Raw genomic sequence first — 12,475 nt, 5'->3', positions numbered from 1 at the left:
GAACCTTGGAGCACACAGGTCTTCCTTGCATACCATAATTTACAGCCATTTGATATTTAGACCTTGCTGGTAGCTTTGCCCACATCTATTCTATAAGAAATGGAGGTAAAGATGAGCCTCAGGGAGCTGGGTTTACCAGCACTGGCAGCTCAGGGAAGGCCTTGGGAAAATAATGACTATGCTGATAGTAAATGACAGCTTAATACTTTGGGTAACGCCTTAAAATAAGAGCAATAGAATGATTTAGGTTAGAAAAGATCAAGTCCAACCTTTGACCGATCACCACCTTGTCCACTAGACCATGGCACTAAGCACCACAGGGAGCATGCACTGAATTTAGTCCTGACAGCCAGAGCTGAGCAGCAGCTCTGCCACCACCACACTGTCCTCTCAAGTGCTTCTGCTCGGCTCTGTGGGAGACCACCCAGCAGAACAAGTCAAGAGACACAAGATCAGCACTGACACTCTTCACTCCTCAGTACATCAGTTTGTGGCATTACCTGGCAACCAGAGCAAAAGTCCCTCTCACCTGACAGCTGCCCAGCTCCTTTCCCCACACTCGGAACACAAGTGGGAGCTCCCCCCTGGCTGAGAACAGCAATCCTGTTGCAGGAGCAGAGTGCCAGGCCCCATTTCTTGCACTGCCAATGATGTCTGGCACCTGCAGGCTTCATAGCACAGGCGGTTCCACACCATGCTTGGCACAGCCCCGAGTGTGAGGGGAGCACACACATACACATATGCACTCTCTGAAATCATGCTCTGGAGACACATTCTAGCCTTTCAGAGCTCACTGCAGGTTGGAAAAAGCCTATTTAGAAGAGTTCTGGACCTGGACGAGCAGGTCTATGATGCCGAGACCTTCAGCGGGTCCCTTCTGCTCACCAGCACCACTAGCAGGGTTAAACAGAAACACACTGCAGACTCCAGAGAGGAGACACCAGAAGTTTAAGGAGACACTAGAAGTTTATCTGCTGGAAGATTACTCAGCAAGGATGGTAAACTTAAGACCTCCTCTGCATCCACCAACTACTAAGGCTGGAAATCTACCCCTCTGCCTGGATCTCCTTGCAGAGATAACAGAAAAGCTCTTACCAAGAGAACTAAGGCAGGAGAGCCAGATTTCAGTGCCACCGTGCTGCTGCTTCCACTGGGTGACACCTGAGGCTCAGAGTTTGCAGGGCCACGTACATATTTGGGGCAGGACAGCAGGGGAGGGAAGCAGCATGACCAAGGCTCTGGAGACTGAATACAATGCAGTTTCTTTTGTCATGCATCAAAAAAGCTTGTAAAGGGGGAAAAAAAAGCTGATGTCCTAAACAATAGCCTGCTGCAATTCCAGAAAAACAGCTTGTCTGCAGTTTTTACTACCCAGTCAAGCTCTGCCCCGGTGGGGTGGGAGCAGCTGAATGTTTTAGTCAGCCAAAAAGCAGCACCTCCTACAGACACTAAGCAACTCCATAGCAAGAGAAACATTTGCATGTCTGAAAGGCAAATGGGCACCTCAACCTCCTCCTACAGCTCCAGTTACACCTCTAAGTCAGGCAGTGACACAGCCAGACAAGCTGCCAGCATGAGCCTTCCTCCTCCATCAGCAGCTCAAAAGGGAAGGGGTGATCAATGCTCCAGCCCAATTCTTGCCCGCAGCAGTGGATCCTGGAGCTGCCTGGTGAGGAGCCAGCATGCCTGGAGCCACATGGACAGAGCCACAGCCAGCTGCGGTGACAGATGTGGGGCTGCAGCACACAGCATGGGAATGGGCTTTGCCTGGCACAGGGAAGGCAGACACTGGATTACCCCTGTCCATTTACAGGCCAAACTCCTACAGTGGCACAAAGACACAGGAAAAGCCGCAGCAATAACAGTGGCACAAGAATTTCTTTCTCCTAAGTGGAGCAGTCATGGGACAAGGCCAGAGGTGGAGGGGAAGTCCTCCACTTAGGCCCACAGAGCTCACCTCTGGATACCTCCAGGTCCTGTACAGCTTAAATACTCCCAATTTGATTTCATTCCCAATTCTCCACTGAAAAAAGCTGTTGTAAGAGGAGCCAGTCCAAGTCCAAAGCACACATCGTGTCTGGGCTCTATCACCACAACTTTCAATCATCTCAAGGCAACTGCCAGCCCTTGAGAAAACCAGCTCCTATAAGGGCAGATGTGATCAAACCAGCAGCAATCACCATTACCTGACTAAGAACTACAGCACAGCCCCTTTTGTTTCTGAACTACAAAAGAACCACCTCTGCCCTCCCAGATTCTTCATTTGGGGCGAAGAAGAACTGAGGATACTCAAGCAGCTATTTCTGGTTTGCTAAGAACGGGGCAGAGGAATAAAAAAAGGCAGCATGATCCCACAGCTGAACCACAGAATTAGAGTCAGGACACCTGAGGTCTATTCTTGGTTCTGGCACCAACATGGTAAGTCACTTGCCCTGAAAAATGGAAACAGCAGCAGAACTAGGAACACAGAGAAGCTTATTGCATTAACACCAGGGAGCACAGGTCCTCCTACAGCACCAAGAGCAGGGCCTGGCTGACAACAAGGCTCACTGCTTCCCAAGGCAGGGAATTCACTCCTGTGTGTTTCCAAGATGTGTTACCAGATGCCTAAAGTGAATATAAAAATCAGAAAAGACAGCTCAAATGGGCTTCACGATTAGAAGTGCCCAGGTAATTGCATTCACTAAGCAGGCTGCCACAACCACGATTGTCTTTAAAAAGATCAGAACACTGAAGTACAGCAGGTTTTAACATGTATCAGTCCCAGAGAGATTTAAAAGCCAACATATTCAGGTCAAATTCTGCACAACAAGCTTTAGCTTTGCAAGCCTCAAGAACAAACACTTCTATATTTAAGTACCAAACTCCTCTCAATTATCTGCAGCAACATCCAGGGTGCAAACTCTGCTATGTGTTACCTGTGCTAACAAGGGTAAATGACTCATCCTCACCCTCAGCTGCATCACAGTTTGGGGGTGGTGAGTCCAAGGTACCCCCCTTAGACAGGGGGTTCTCTGGAGGGAGGTGAGGAGAGCAGGCTGCTGGCCATACCCCTCTAGGCAAGGCAGAACAAGTAAAGAAAGAACAACTGGAAAAAAAGCAGGCTTTAGTTCCAAATGCATTTTCTTTGGGAAATGGCACACAAGCCTCACTAAGGCCTTCAGCTGGCATAAAGCCACTGACAGACTAGCACTCCCACCCCCACCAGTGATGTCTGTGGGTTCCCAGTTACTTTCCAGAGGTCTGCACACCTCAGCATCACAGCTCTGAGGGTTTGCCTCACCTTCCCTCTGTATTCCCAGGGAGAAAAAACAGTCAGAGGGACAAGGAGCTACACATTTCCCCACATCCCTCTTAAAGGGGTGGCAGCAGCTGCCATGCCCGGGAGCAGCCACTGTGCTGGTGGCAGCACAGACAGCACCTGTGATTCAGCTGTTTCACCAGCACCTGAGGGAACAGGCACAAGGAGATGTAGATCCCTGGCTGGAGATGCCCTGCCTGGTGCCTCAAGCCCACACCCCATGTGTTCAGCCCTACTGCAGCCCTGGGCAGTGACCCTGCACTGACTGCTCAAGGACCACGGCACCACTTGGAAGTGGATCATTTCAGAGCCAGCCCAGTGGAGGTATCATCTGAATAGGCGTTGTTCTGGGAACACTGTGGCAAGCCCAGGAACTAGTTTCTACAGCCCCCTTGGCCTGTTGTTATTTCTGCCACATTCCAGCTGCTTTCCTACCCTTCTCGGAGCAGGCCGTTGGACCAGATAACCTCAAGATGTCCCTTCCAACCTGAGTTACTCTTAAAAAAAAAACTAACAACAACAAAAAAACCCAAAACCAAACAGCCTACTAAGAGCCCTCTTGCAACAGTCCCACATGCAGTCACTCTATGAAGAGTCAGCTAGAGGGGTTTCAGCTGTACAAGCAGGCCAGATGCTCTCCACCAGCGTGGCCGTGGTGACACTGCAGTGACCGATCACCCAGCAATGCCACACCTGGTTATCACTGTGCCCAGGCACAACACAGCACCAGGGCAAACTCGGGTCTAAGGCAGCAGATGATGCTGAACTTTGGGGCCTGTGCCAGAGGTAGGGAAGAGGAAGAGCAGGCATCACTCTTACCTTCTGCTATAGGCAGCCTCAGCACACTGGAAGAGCAGCTCCCAAAGCTGTTCCCCATCCCAGCTCCACATGGCCAGCACACACTGTGGAGTTTGCAGTGAAGGTACTGAGCCAGAAACACATCCAGGGCCTCTTCTAGTCAGCTCCCATGTTCCGATCCATGGAGCTGCAGCAGACAGAGCCTTTATGGTCAGCTCTGCCCAGCAAGGAACCATCCCACCCACTGTGACATCCATGTAGAAACATGGAAGGGCTGGAGCAAAACCCACCCACCCCTCATCTGACTGGCACAATTCTGGGAATGAACCTTACACCAGGGCAGAGCTTGCACATACTACACTACCTCAAACAGTTCAGAGCCACCAAACAGCAGCTCCAATGCTTTCCTCAAAAGGGAACACACTTATTAAAGCTCATTTCCAGACTGACCCATGGGAAACGTTCTCCAAACCACCAAACACTCTGCACACTGAGCTACTCCAGAGGCCAGAATCAAACACCCCTTCCTGAGAGAAGCCAAGGGGAGGGTCTGGCGTGGTGCCCCCTGCTCCTCCAGCACAGGACTGGAGCTGCCCTGACACACTTCAGCTCTGGCTGAATACAAGCAGCAATGCTGGTTGGGTTCCTGTTCCAGTTACTCCTCTATTTGCATCCTCTGTTTTACAGCATCAGCACAGATAAAAATAAATCTGTTTTAGGAGAAGCTGCTCAAATGGAAGCTTTAAGAGGTGGATTAAGAGCAACTTCCATTAGAAACCAATTGCAAGCTCAGGTTTGATACTTCTTTTACTTATTTGATACATATTTTATTCTGTTAAGGATCCAATACTGCTGCCACATGAGCAGTGTACGGCTATTAAGTATTTTTCTACTTCCCACTCACCAGCATGGCTGGCTGGAGTCAGCCAGTAAGGAATCAGCCCACGGAGCATGAGCAGCCGTTATGGAAACACACTCAAGGAACAAGTGCCCATTAAGCACCCACAGCAAGTATGGCCTTAGAAAAGCCCTACAAGAGCTTAGATAGTACAGGACAAGCTTTTAGGTACTCTCAGAGTACATGCTCCAAGCAGAAGAGTCAGCTCCCAGCTTTGTTCTCTTACACCATTATCCTCCATAAACTCCACACAGGAGGCACCACCACCACATTTGTGCTTCCACTGCTATTCCCTGGACATCTGCAGGCTGCTGGGAAAGCCTGTCTTCCTTTCAAGGCAACAGGCACCAAGAATATGGAATTCAGGACCACCGTCAAAACTCTGGATACTTGTTCTCCTGAACCAGGCACAGGTCCGAGGACAGCAAGAGGCAGCCTTGTCTCCCTGCCCCAGTAGCCACCCCATTAGCAGTGGGAAGGAACCTTTCACTGTGTTTTCTAAGCAGACCTAGGCTTAGATCTGAGTCTCATTCAGGAGAAGTGTTGTTCCTTGCACCCAAAGCTCCCCTTTCACTAGGGAGCAGGAAAAACCATCCTTGGATACTCTGGTGCCAACCCAGTGTCATCCAGCTGCTGAGGTCTCCTATCAGGATGGGCCTCTAAAACATTCCTCTAGCACAAGGAGACAGATTTTTACATAGTCAAGCAGGAATACACAGGAGCTGAGGGTACAACTAAATCTTCTGAAGCCACTTGTTCGAAAGACAGGAGGAAAACCAATAGGGAGAGACCTAAACATACACAGGGAGAGCCCTACAAAGCAGGTATGGGTTAGCCCAGCAGAAATTACGGAGACAGAACTAGGGAATTCCCTGACTCAAATCCTCTGTCCCAAGCTCTGCATCTGAGCACTCAAACCAGCAGCTCAAGGAAGGCCAGTGACTGCCCTGCTGTACTTATTAACAACCACTCCCAAGCTAAGCAGCAACGCTCACGTGGGCACGTTCAGGTACCTGCCACCACACACAGCATCTGAGGACACTGAAAACAGCCCAACCTGTGGGAGCAGCTTATGAATCCCTTCTGTTGTCGAGGAGTGTGAGTCCATGACAACCTTTCTTCCTGGGCAACAGGTCTTTTCTTTGATCCTTCAGAAGCAGGTTTTGCCTTGAAGACTTCAGAATGATCCGTGCTCCAAGGCCTCTGCTATCTGCCAGGCAACACACAACAGCTGCAGCCTAGCAGATTTTAAGCAACTAGAGATAAGCAAGCTTATTCCAAAAATGAGCTGCTGTGCTCTGGGAAGCAGGAGAACCACAGGCTGCAAGGATTCAGCAGCATTTCCCTACCACAGGCCATCTGACCAGTAGAGCAACTGGAGCTGCAACCTTGCAGGCTGGAGAATGAGACAGCAGCAGCCACCCCGCAGAGGGCACGGATAAGGCTGGAGCTGCAGTCTCAAGAGCAGACCCAAGGAAAAACTCAGATCTGTCGCTGCACCAGCAGCTTCAGGGGTGCACCACAAGCAAAGAGGTACATACAGCAAGGTGCTCCATCAGACACCATCAGAAGAGCTCACCTAAAGAGGCCAACATCCTCTCCAGAAGATCTGATCCTCCTGAAAACACCCTCCCAAGTGAGTGCTACAAACTTTGTGTTAAGAGACTGGTTTTAGGATGATTTCCCACTGGGCAAGTCTGCTGTCCCACATAGGGACAGTTCCCAATGTAGGGCAGGACAGACCAGCCAGACCAAGCATCTGAAAACCAGCCAGGGAGACCCAAAATCTGCACAGGGATCTGCTGCATACTGCTGTTCTCCAGGCAAAATTGGATCGAGACCCCATTTACTTGTGCCCCTTGAGGAACAGGGCAGTGAAGGTAAAGGATACCATCAAGGGCAGTTCCACCTCACTGCCTCTTAACCCCTCCCTGCCCCTGCAGAGCAGTGAACTCACAGATCTTAACACATGTGTCTGCCTACTGTGCATCTGCTTTAAAGATGGGGAAACACTGCCTCAAGAAATACAGCCAGGAATGGCAGGACTGGAAGTGTTCAAGGCCAGTTTCCTGCAAGAGTCCCTCCCCAGGCCACAGATCAGGTTTCTGGGACTTGCTGAAGTATTACCAGCCTGACAGATCTAGTGGCAGCAGAGGGTTTGAGACGCTTTGCCTGCTATGAGACAGCAGTTCAATCCTACAGCCAGTAACTGCCAGCAGCTCAAGCCTGCAGCAGCCTCTGCCTCCACAGAGCCTCTCTCCAGGCACTGGGGACTGGCATTGTCTCTGGCACACTCCCCAGGGCTCAGCACATGTTCTCAGTGCTTTACAGTGCCAGGTGCAGAAAGAAAACTCATAAACAACCCTGTTGGGGTGCAAGGGGCTCAGTGGTCCCTTGGGAATGGGGACACAGACAGGACTGGGGTGTACAAACCATCCCCACCACTTTCCAGTCTCTGGATTAGCAGGCACCTGCTTCTCACTGCACCAAGCTGTGTGGTGACACCGCCCTGGGAGCACAAGGTGACACCAGATGGGTTTGCAGCCGAAGGTCCTTCCCAGGCTGAGGAAGCTCTGCACCGGCAGGGACAGGAGAGGAGGTCCCAGCTCATCAGTACTCAAGCACAGCACTGCAGGCGACCACATCAGCAATATTTATAGCCAGATTGTTAGCTTTTTTTTTGTATTTCCACCCTTCCAGCCACCTCCCTGTGGGTCTGCACAGCTGAGTCACTGCTGGAACCTTCCAAACGCTTGGGTGCCAGCAGCACAACAGCTCTGCTTGGCAGCGCCAACCCTCCCCAGTCCCCAGACACAGCCCAGCACTGCTGCAGCCTCACCTGCTCACAGGACACCCCCAGTGAAGAGCCCAGCCCCTCAGGGCCAGGCCAGCCGCAGTCTCCCAGGCTTCAGCAGCTCTTGGACACAGCAGCATCCTTGCCACGTCCTCCCTCTTCCTGTCACAGCATGAACAGGCCACCTGGAAGCACTGGCATCTGCCAACAACTCAGATCCACACAGCTTTCAGACACAGAACAACTCCTCTGCCACCCAGAGTGTTTCACAGCTTTTCAAAAGACACTCCTAAACTGTAAGCTCTGCCCTCCCAAGGAGCTCCACTGCCACTCCAAGGCTCTTAGGAAGGAGGAAGGACTGAGGCTTAGCAGACATAGGAGGTGGGGGTGGCTGAAGCAATGTAACAGCTGCACAGAGAGACCAGCCTTTCACCTCATCAGCCAGCACACACCATCCCCAGTGCTCTCAGAGCTGGACAGTAACAGGCCAGGTCACAGAGCACTCCTGGCCTAGCTGCTGCACACCTGGGAAGGGAGGGTGAAGCAGAGGCAGAACACCATCTCTGAACCATGACACCCCCAGTCATAGGGCACTGGACCCTCTGCAGAGCTGATGAAGGCCAAAGCCTCTTCTGTGCAAGCAGCACAGCTGCAGTTGGGCAGCTTTTACATCCCAGCCACCTCAACTTCATGCACCAACAGGAATACCAGGAGTGAGGAAACAGGCCTCTCCAGCCAGCACTGGGTGCCATCTTCCAGCAGTTGTTACCACAGGTTGTCACAAACACACAGCAGGTGCAGATCACCAGAGCCCAGGGCTGTGCCTGAGGATTGATCCTTTCCACAGCTCTTCCCAGGCCTCTGCAGCAGCAGGAGCTCCAGCACGATGCACTGCAGTCAGCAGGGGCACCTGACACCAGAGACACCCTCTGCACACCACAGGGAGGTCAACAGAGAACCTTCAAATCATCTCCAAATCAACCTCCCTCCTGAAATCAGTAGCCCCTCCAGCCCTGGCAGTGGACCCCCCCCACCCAACAGGGCCCTGCCAGCCCCACTGCCTGGCCTGGGAGGCACAGAGCCTGCCCCAAGCTCGTGCCAGCGCTGCGGGGACAACCACACCTCTGCCAAGTCTGCCTGGCAGGAAGCTGGCCAAGGGAGCACTGGAGATGGCACAGCAGAGCAAGTGGGGCTGGGACATCCGCACTGAGCGGCCGCTGCCGTGCGTGCCAGCCTCTTCCGCAGCACCGAGCCTGGGGCTGGGGCTTGAGGAGCAGCAGAGCCTCTCATCGGGGTGTCACCTGCTGTAAGTGTACTCTTCACCCACTAAAGACCCTGAAACACAGGGACCAGCAGGGCACCACAGGTTGCCAACAGCCAGGAGAGGCTCAGAGTACAGCTCTAAGGCTTCAGGCCAGCCCACTGCACACTAAGAACTTGTTTCTGCCTCCTCCTTCAAGGCTTCAGCTGGCAACAAAAGGAGAGCAGACAGGAGTGTGTGGTATTCCCTGGTTTATTAGGGGAAGCCCACAGGACCATGTGGAGGTCTGCTCTCTGGAGCAGAGCGAGGCTTAATAAAGTACAGCAGCCTGGCTGCAAGCAGAGCTCAAGTGCCCGCGCCAGGGCCTACAGGCAGGCCTGCACACCAAGACTTGTGCAAATTAGGTGCAAAAACCCAAGTAAGCTGCCCTGATCAAGCTGTTCAAACTCTGCCACCTCACTAGAGCTTTCTTTTTTTTGCTATTTTACAACTCGTGCAACAACATTTGCTGCTGTGTCCCAGAAGCTCCTCCTATCCCAAGGGCAGCATCCCTTAGATGCAGGTGGTCAACAGCAGCCCCTTACCCCTCCAAACATCTACATGGCAAATCCCACTGTCCAGCCCCACCCCAGCAGCTCTCTACATTCCTGTCAGCACCAACTCCATGCCTGGGGCCTCTGTGTCACCCCAGTCTGCACAGCGATGCACTCCCCTTTTAACAAAGCAGCAGCATGCTGCTATAAAGGGATGAGTTTCTGTAGCAACCAGGCTGAACTTGTACAAACTCTGCCAAAGCACTAGATCTTTCCATGGACTGATACTTGAACGAACACATCACCGTTTGTGAAACTGGTTTTTACAGCTCTCAAAGGCTGGGAAGTGAATTCTTTCCTGTTTTATCCCTCTGCTCCAATACCAGGCCAAAGGGATGCACTAAAAGTTCAAGCACACAGCACCCTTTTTTTCTTGTGATTTAACAGAAAAGGCTGTTAGTGTCTCTGAAGAGTTAACTGAAGCCCACATCACTCCAGGGGAAGCACTCAGCACCCCAAGAACTCCCCAGCCAATCCCAGCCGCAAAAACAGACTGGAGAGGATTAAGGGGGAAGGGCACACGAGACAGCAGCTCGTGGCTGCCAGCCCACACCCTGCCCATCACGTAGGTTTGCGCTGGACCAAAAGAGTTAAAACAAGAAGCCATTCCACTGCATCTCCTGCAGCCCACTGCCAGGCACAGCCCGCTATTTCTAGTTGAGTGTGGGAGTGGAGAAGGATCCCTCCGAGTCTCCCACCCAGCCGGTGAGCTGCCGGCTGAACTTGTCAGGTGCTGGCTGTACCACACCCCACAGCAGAGTTGGGCAGCAACGCCAGGGCTGCCAGGACCTTCTCAGCCAGGCAGGGGGGTCCCTCTGCAAACACAGCCCTCTTGCACCTGCAGAACTATCTGCCACCAGGGATTTCCTGGGGCTGCCGAGCAAAGTTCAGCCTCACTCCTACCCAGAGGGTTCAGCCTCCTGACACCACACCCCCCACCCACTCCCTCAAAACGCAGCAAGAGGGTTTCTCCTCTCCCAGCGAGATTATTCCTCCATCAGCGTTAACAGCTCTGAGCAAAACAACCCCGGGCACTTCTCATCTGCAGCGAACTGACAGCAGAGCAGAGGGGGCTGTGGCACAGGCAGCCACAGCCTCTCCAACTCAGAAGCCACATTACACAAGCACCACAGGTCCAGAAGCCCCCATGAGCCCCCACCAGCACCCTGTTACACAAGCACATCTCTCCACATTAGCCTGAAACCAGCCAAAAACATACAAGGAATCCAACAACTGTTGCTGCATGTGTCAGCAGACTCACCGGACTGTGTGCTGGTTTGTGCTGCAGCGTCAGAGTCCTGGGTGCTCCAGGGTCTGTCCCACCCTGTCAGGTTGAGGGACTGCAGGCCAAGGCACAGATCGTTGGTGTCTGGGAGGCCACGGGAAGACTCTTGCGTGGACGTAGGGAAAAGCATCCTGCTTGCCACTGCTTCTTCAGAGTCCTGGATGTCTGCTCAGATGGAGAACAAACAGAAGCTTGAGAGTTCAGGGCTGCTTTTTTCTTTTTAAAAGGAGTTTTCCAAAGCGTTAAGCCCCAAGCCAGGTCTCGTGCCACTCTGAAGCCACGGCTTCTGCAACCAGCAGTTGCACCCCAAAAGGGAGGGCTACCATATGTCCAGAATCCAGCCCCCCACCCCCCTCAGCCCCTCCACCTTCCTATCCCGTCTGCATTACTGACTGGGTCAGCATGTGACCAGGCTGCTGATGCTTACTGTGCTGACAGTGACGTCACTCAGCCATGCAAGAGAACTGCATCAGCTCTTACAAAATAAAGGTAAGAAGAAAGGAAAAGATTTCCCCCGACAGACAAGACAGCAGCAGGAAGAGAGAGGAGCAGCTCCAGTGAATGAGGGGAGGCAGGCAGGACAAAGCAGGGCTCCCCGGCACGGCAGACACCAGGCTGGAGGCAACAATCCCCCCAGCAACGACGAGAGCAGCAGCAGCGACAGAGCAGACAGTTAGTTTTAGTGCTACCCAGCTCCCCTGTCCCCGCCTCCCTCCACCCACAAAATCCAAAAACACTTTAGTCCTGGCCAGTCTCCAGCTGCTGGCTCCGATTCAGATCCGATGCAAAGCTTCGCAATTCTGCTGGCATAATCTGTTTGGTTCAGCCTGGCCACTGTGCCTCACTGACTCGTTTATCCCTGAGTAACAAGGATAACCTTCAACCCCCCACCACCCGGAGAGCAGCCCATTATCTCGGGTCCAGTACGAGTGGGCACATCCTGCTGGTATAGGAGGAAGAGGACTGGCTGGACCCATTTCACAACAGGAATTTTTCATGGCCTGTTTACCACCTTCCACCCGCCTGGTCCCCCCTTTTCAGCCCTCCCCTCCCCTGCAGGGTGTTCACAAGCCTACGGTACTGGAGACTCCAGATTCTTGCCTCGGTTTAAGCCCGTGCCAACAGCCTAAGGAAACACGGCAGGTTCATAGTCTGAGAATTCCAGTTTAACGCAGGGATCTGGGGGCTGATGAAACCACAAGATGCTCAGCTGTGCTACCCAAAATCTGAGTCAGAGGGCATTTATAAGCCAGCTCCAAGCAGCAGCAGCTGTCTCCTCCTCCTCCCCCTGCCCCCACAGCCTCCCACGGTGCCATCAGATGTACACCTCGCTCGCACACACCACTCCCGGCTCTTCCGCGGGTGCTGCAGTCACTCCAGCCTGTCACGTTACCCCTCACGTGCAGCCCTGGCCATCCCAGACAGCCTGACAGCGTTCCTGGCCTCTTTTTCCACAACCACATCCCGTGCCACTCGGATACCCAGGAGCAAAGCCCAGGCAAGGACTGGTGGCAGGTGGGTACCCTACACGTAGCAGGCCACTGA

General features: G+C 52.9%; 1 protein-coding gene across 4 annotated transcripts in view; it reads right to left on the bottom strand.

Moving 5' to 3' along the window:
• Window positions 1-12,475, bottom strand: part of CPEB1 (cytoplasmic polyadenylation element binding protein 1) — a 38,264-nt gene that overhangs the window by 12,812 nt on the left and 12,977 nt on the right. For 2 of the 4 annotated variants that reach the window (XM_071568711.1, XM_071568712.1), the window contains exon 3: window positions 10,907-11,095. In XM_071568711.1, coding sequence (XP_071424812.1) covers window positions 10,907-11,095 — 189 coding nt within the window. Of the gene's footprint in view, window positions 1-7,836; window positions 7,895-10,906; window positions 11,096-11,357; window positions 11,633-12,475 lie in introns of those variants that run through there. The other 2 variants (XM_071568713.1, XM_071568714.1) reach the window with 2 other exon arrangements.

This window comes from Pithys albifrons, chromosome 13 (genome assembly GCF_047495875.1).
Source record: "Pithys albifrons albifrons isolate INPA30051 chromosome 13, PitAlb_v1, whole genome shotgun sequence".
Taxonomy (NCBI): domain Eukaryota; kingdom Metazoa; phylum Chordata; class Aves; order Passeriformes; family Thamnophilidae; genus Pithys; species Pithys albifrons.
Note: the sequence above shows the minus strand (reverse complement) of the source record. Positions and strands in the feature narration are given on the sequence as shown.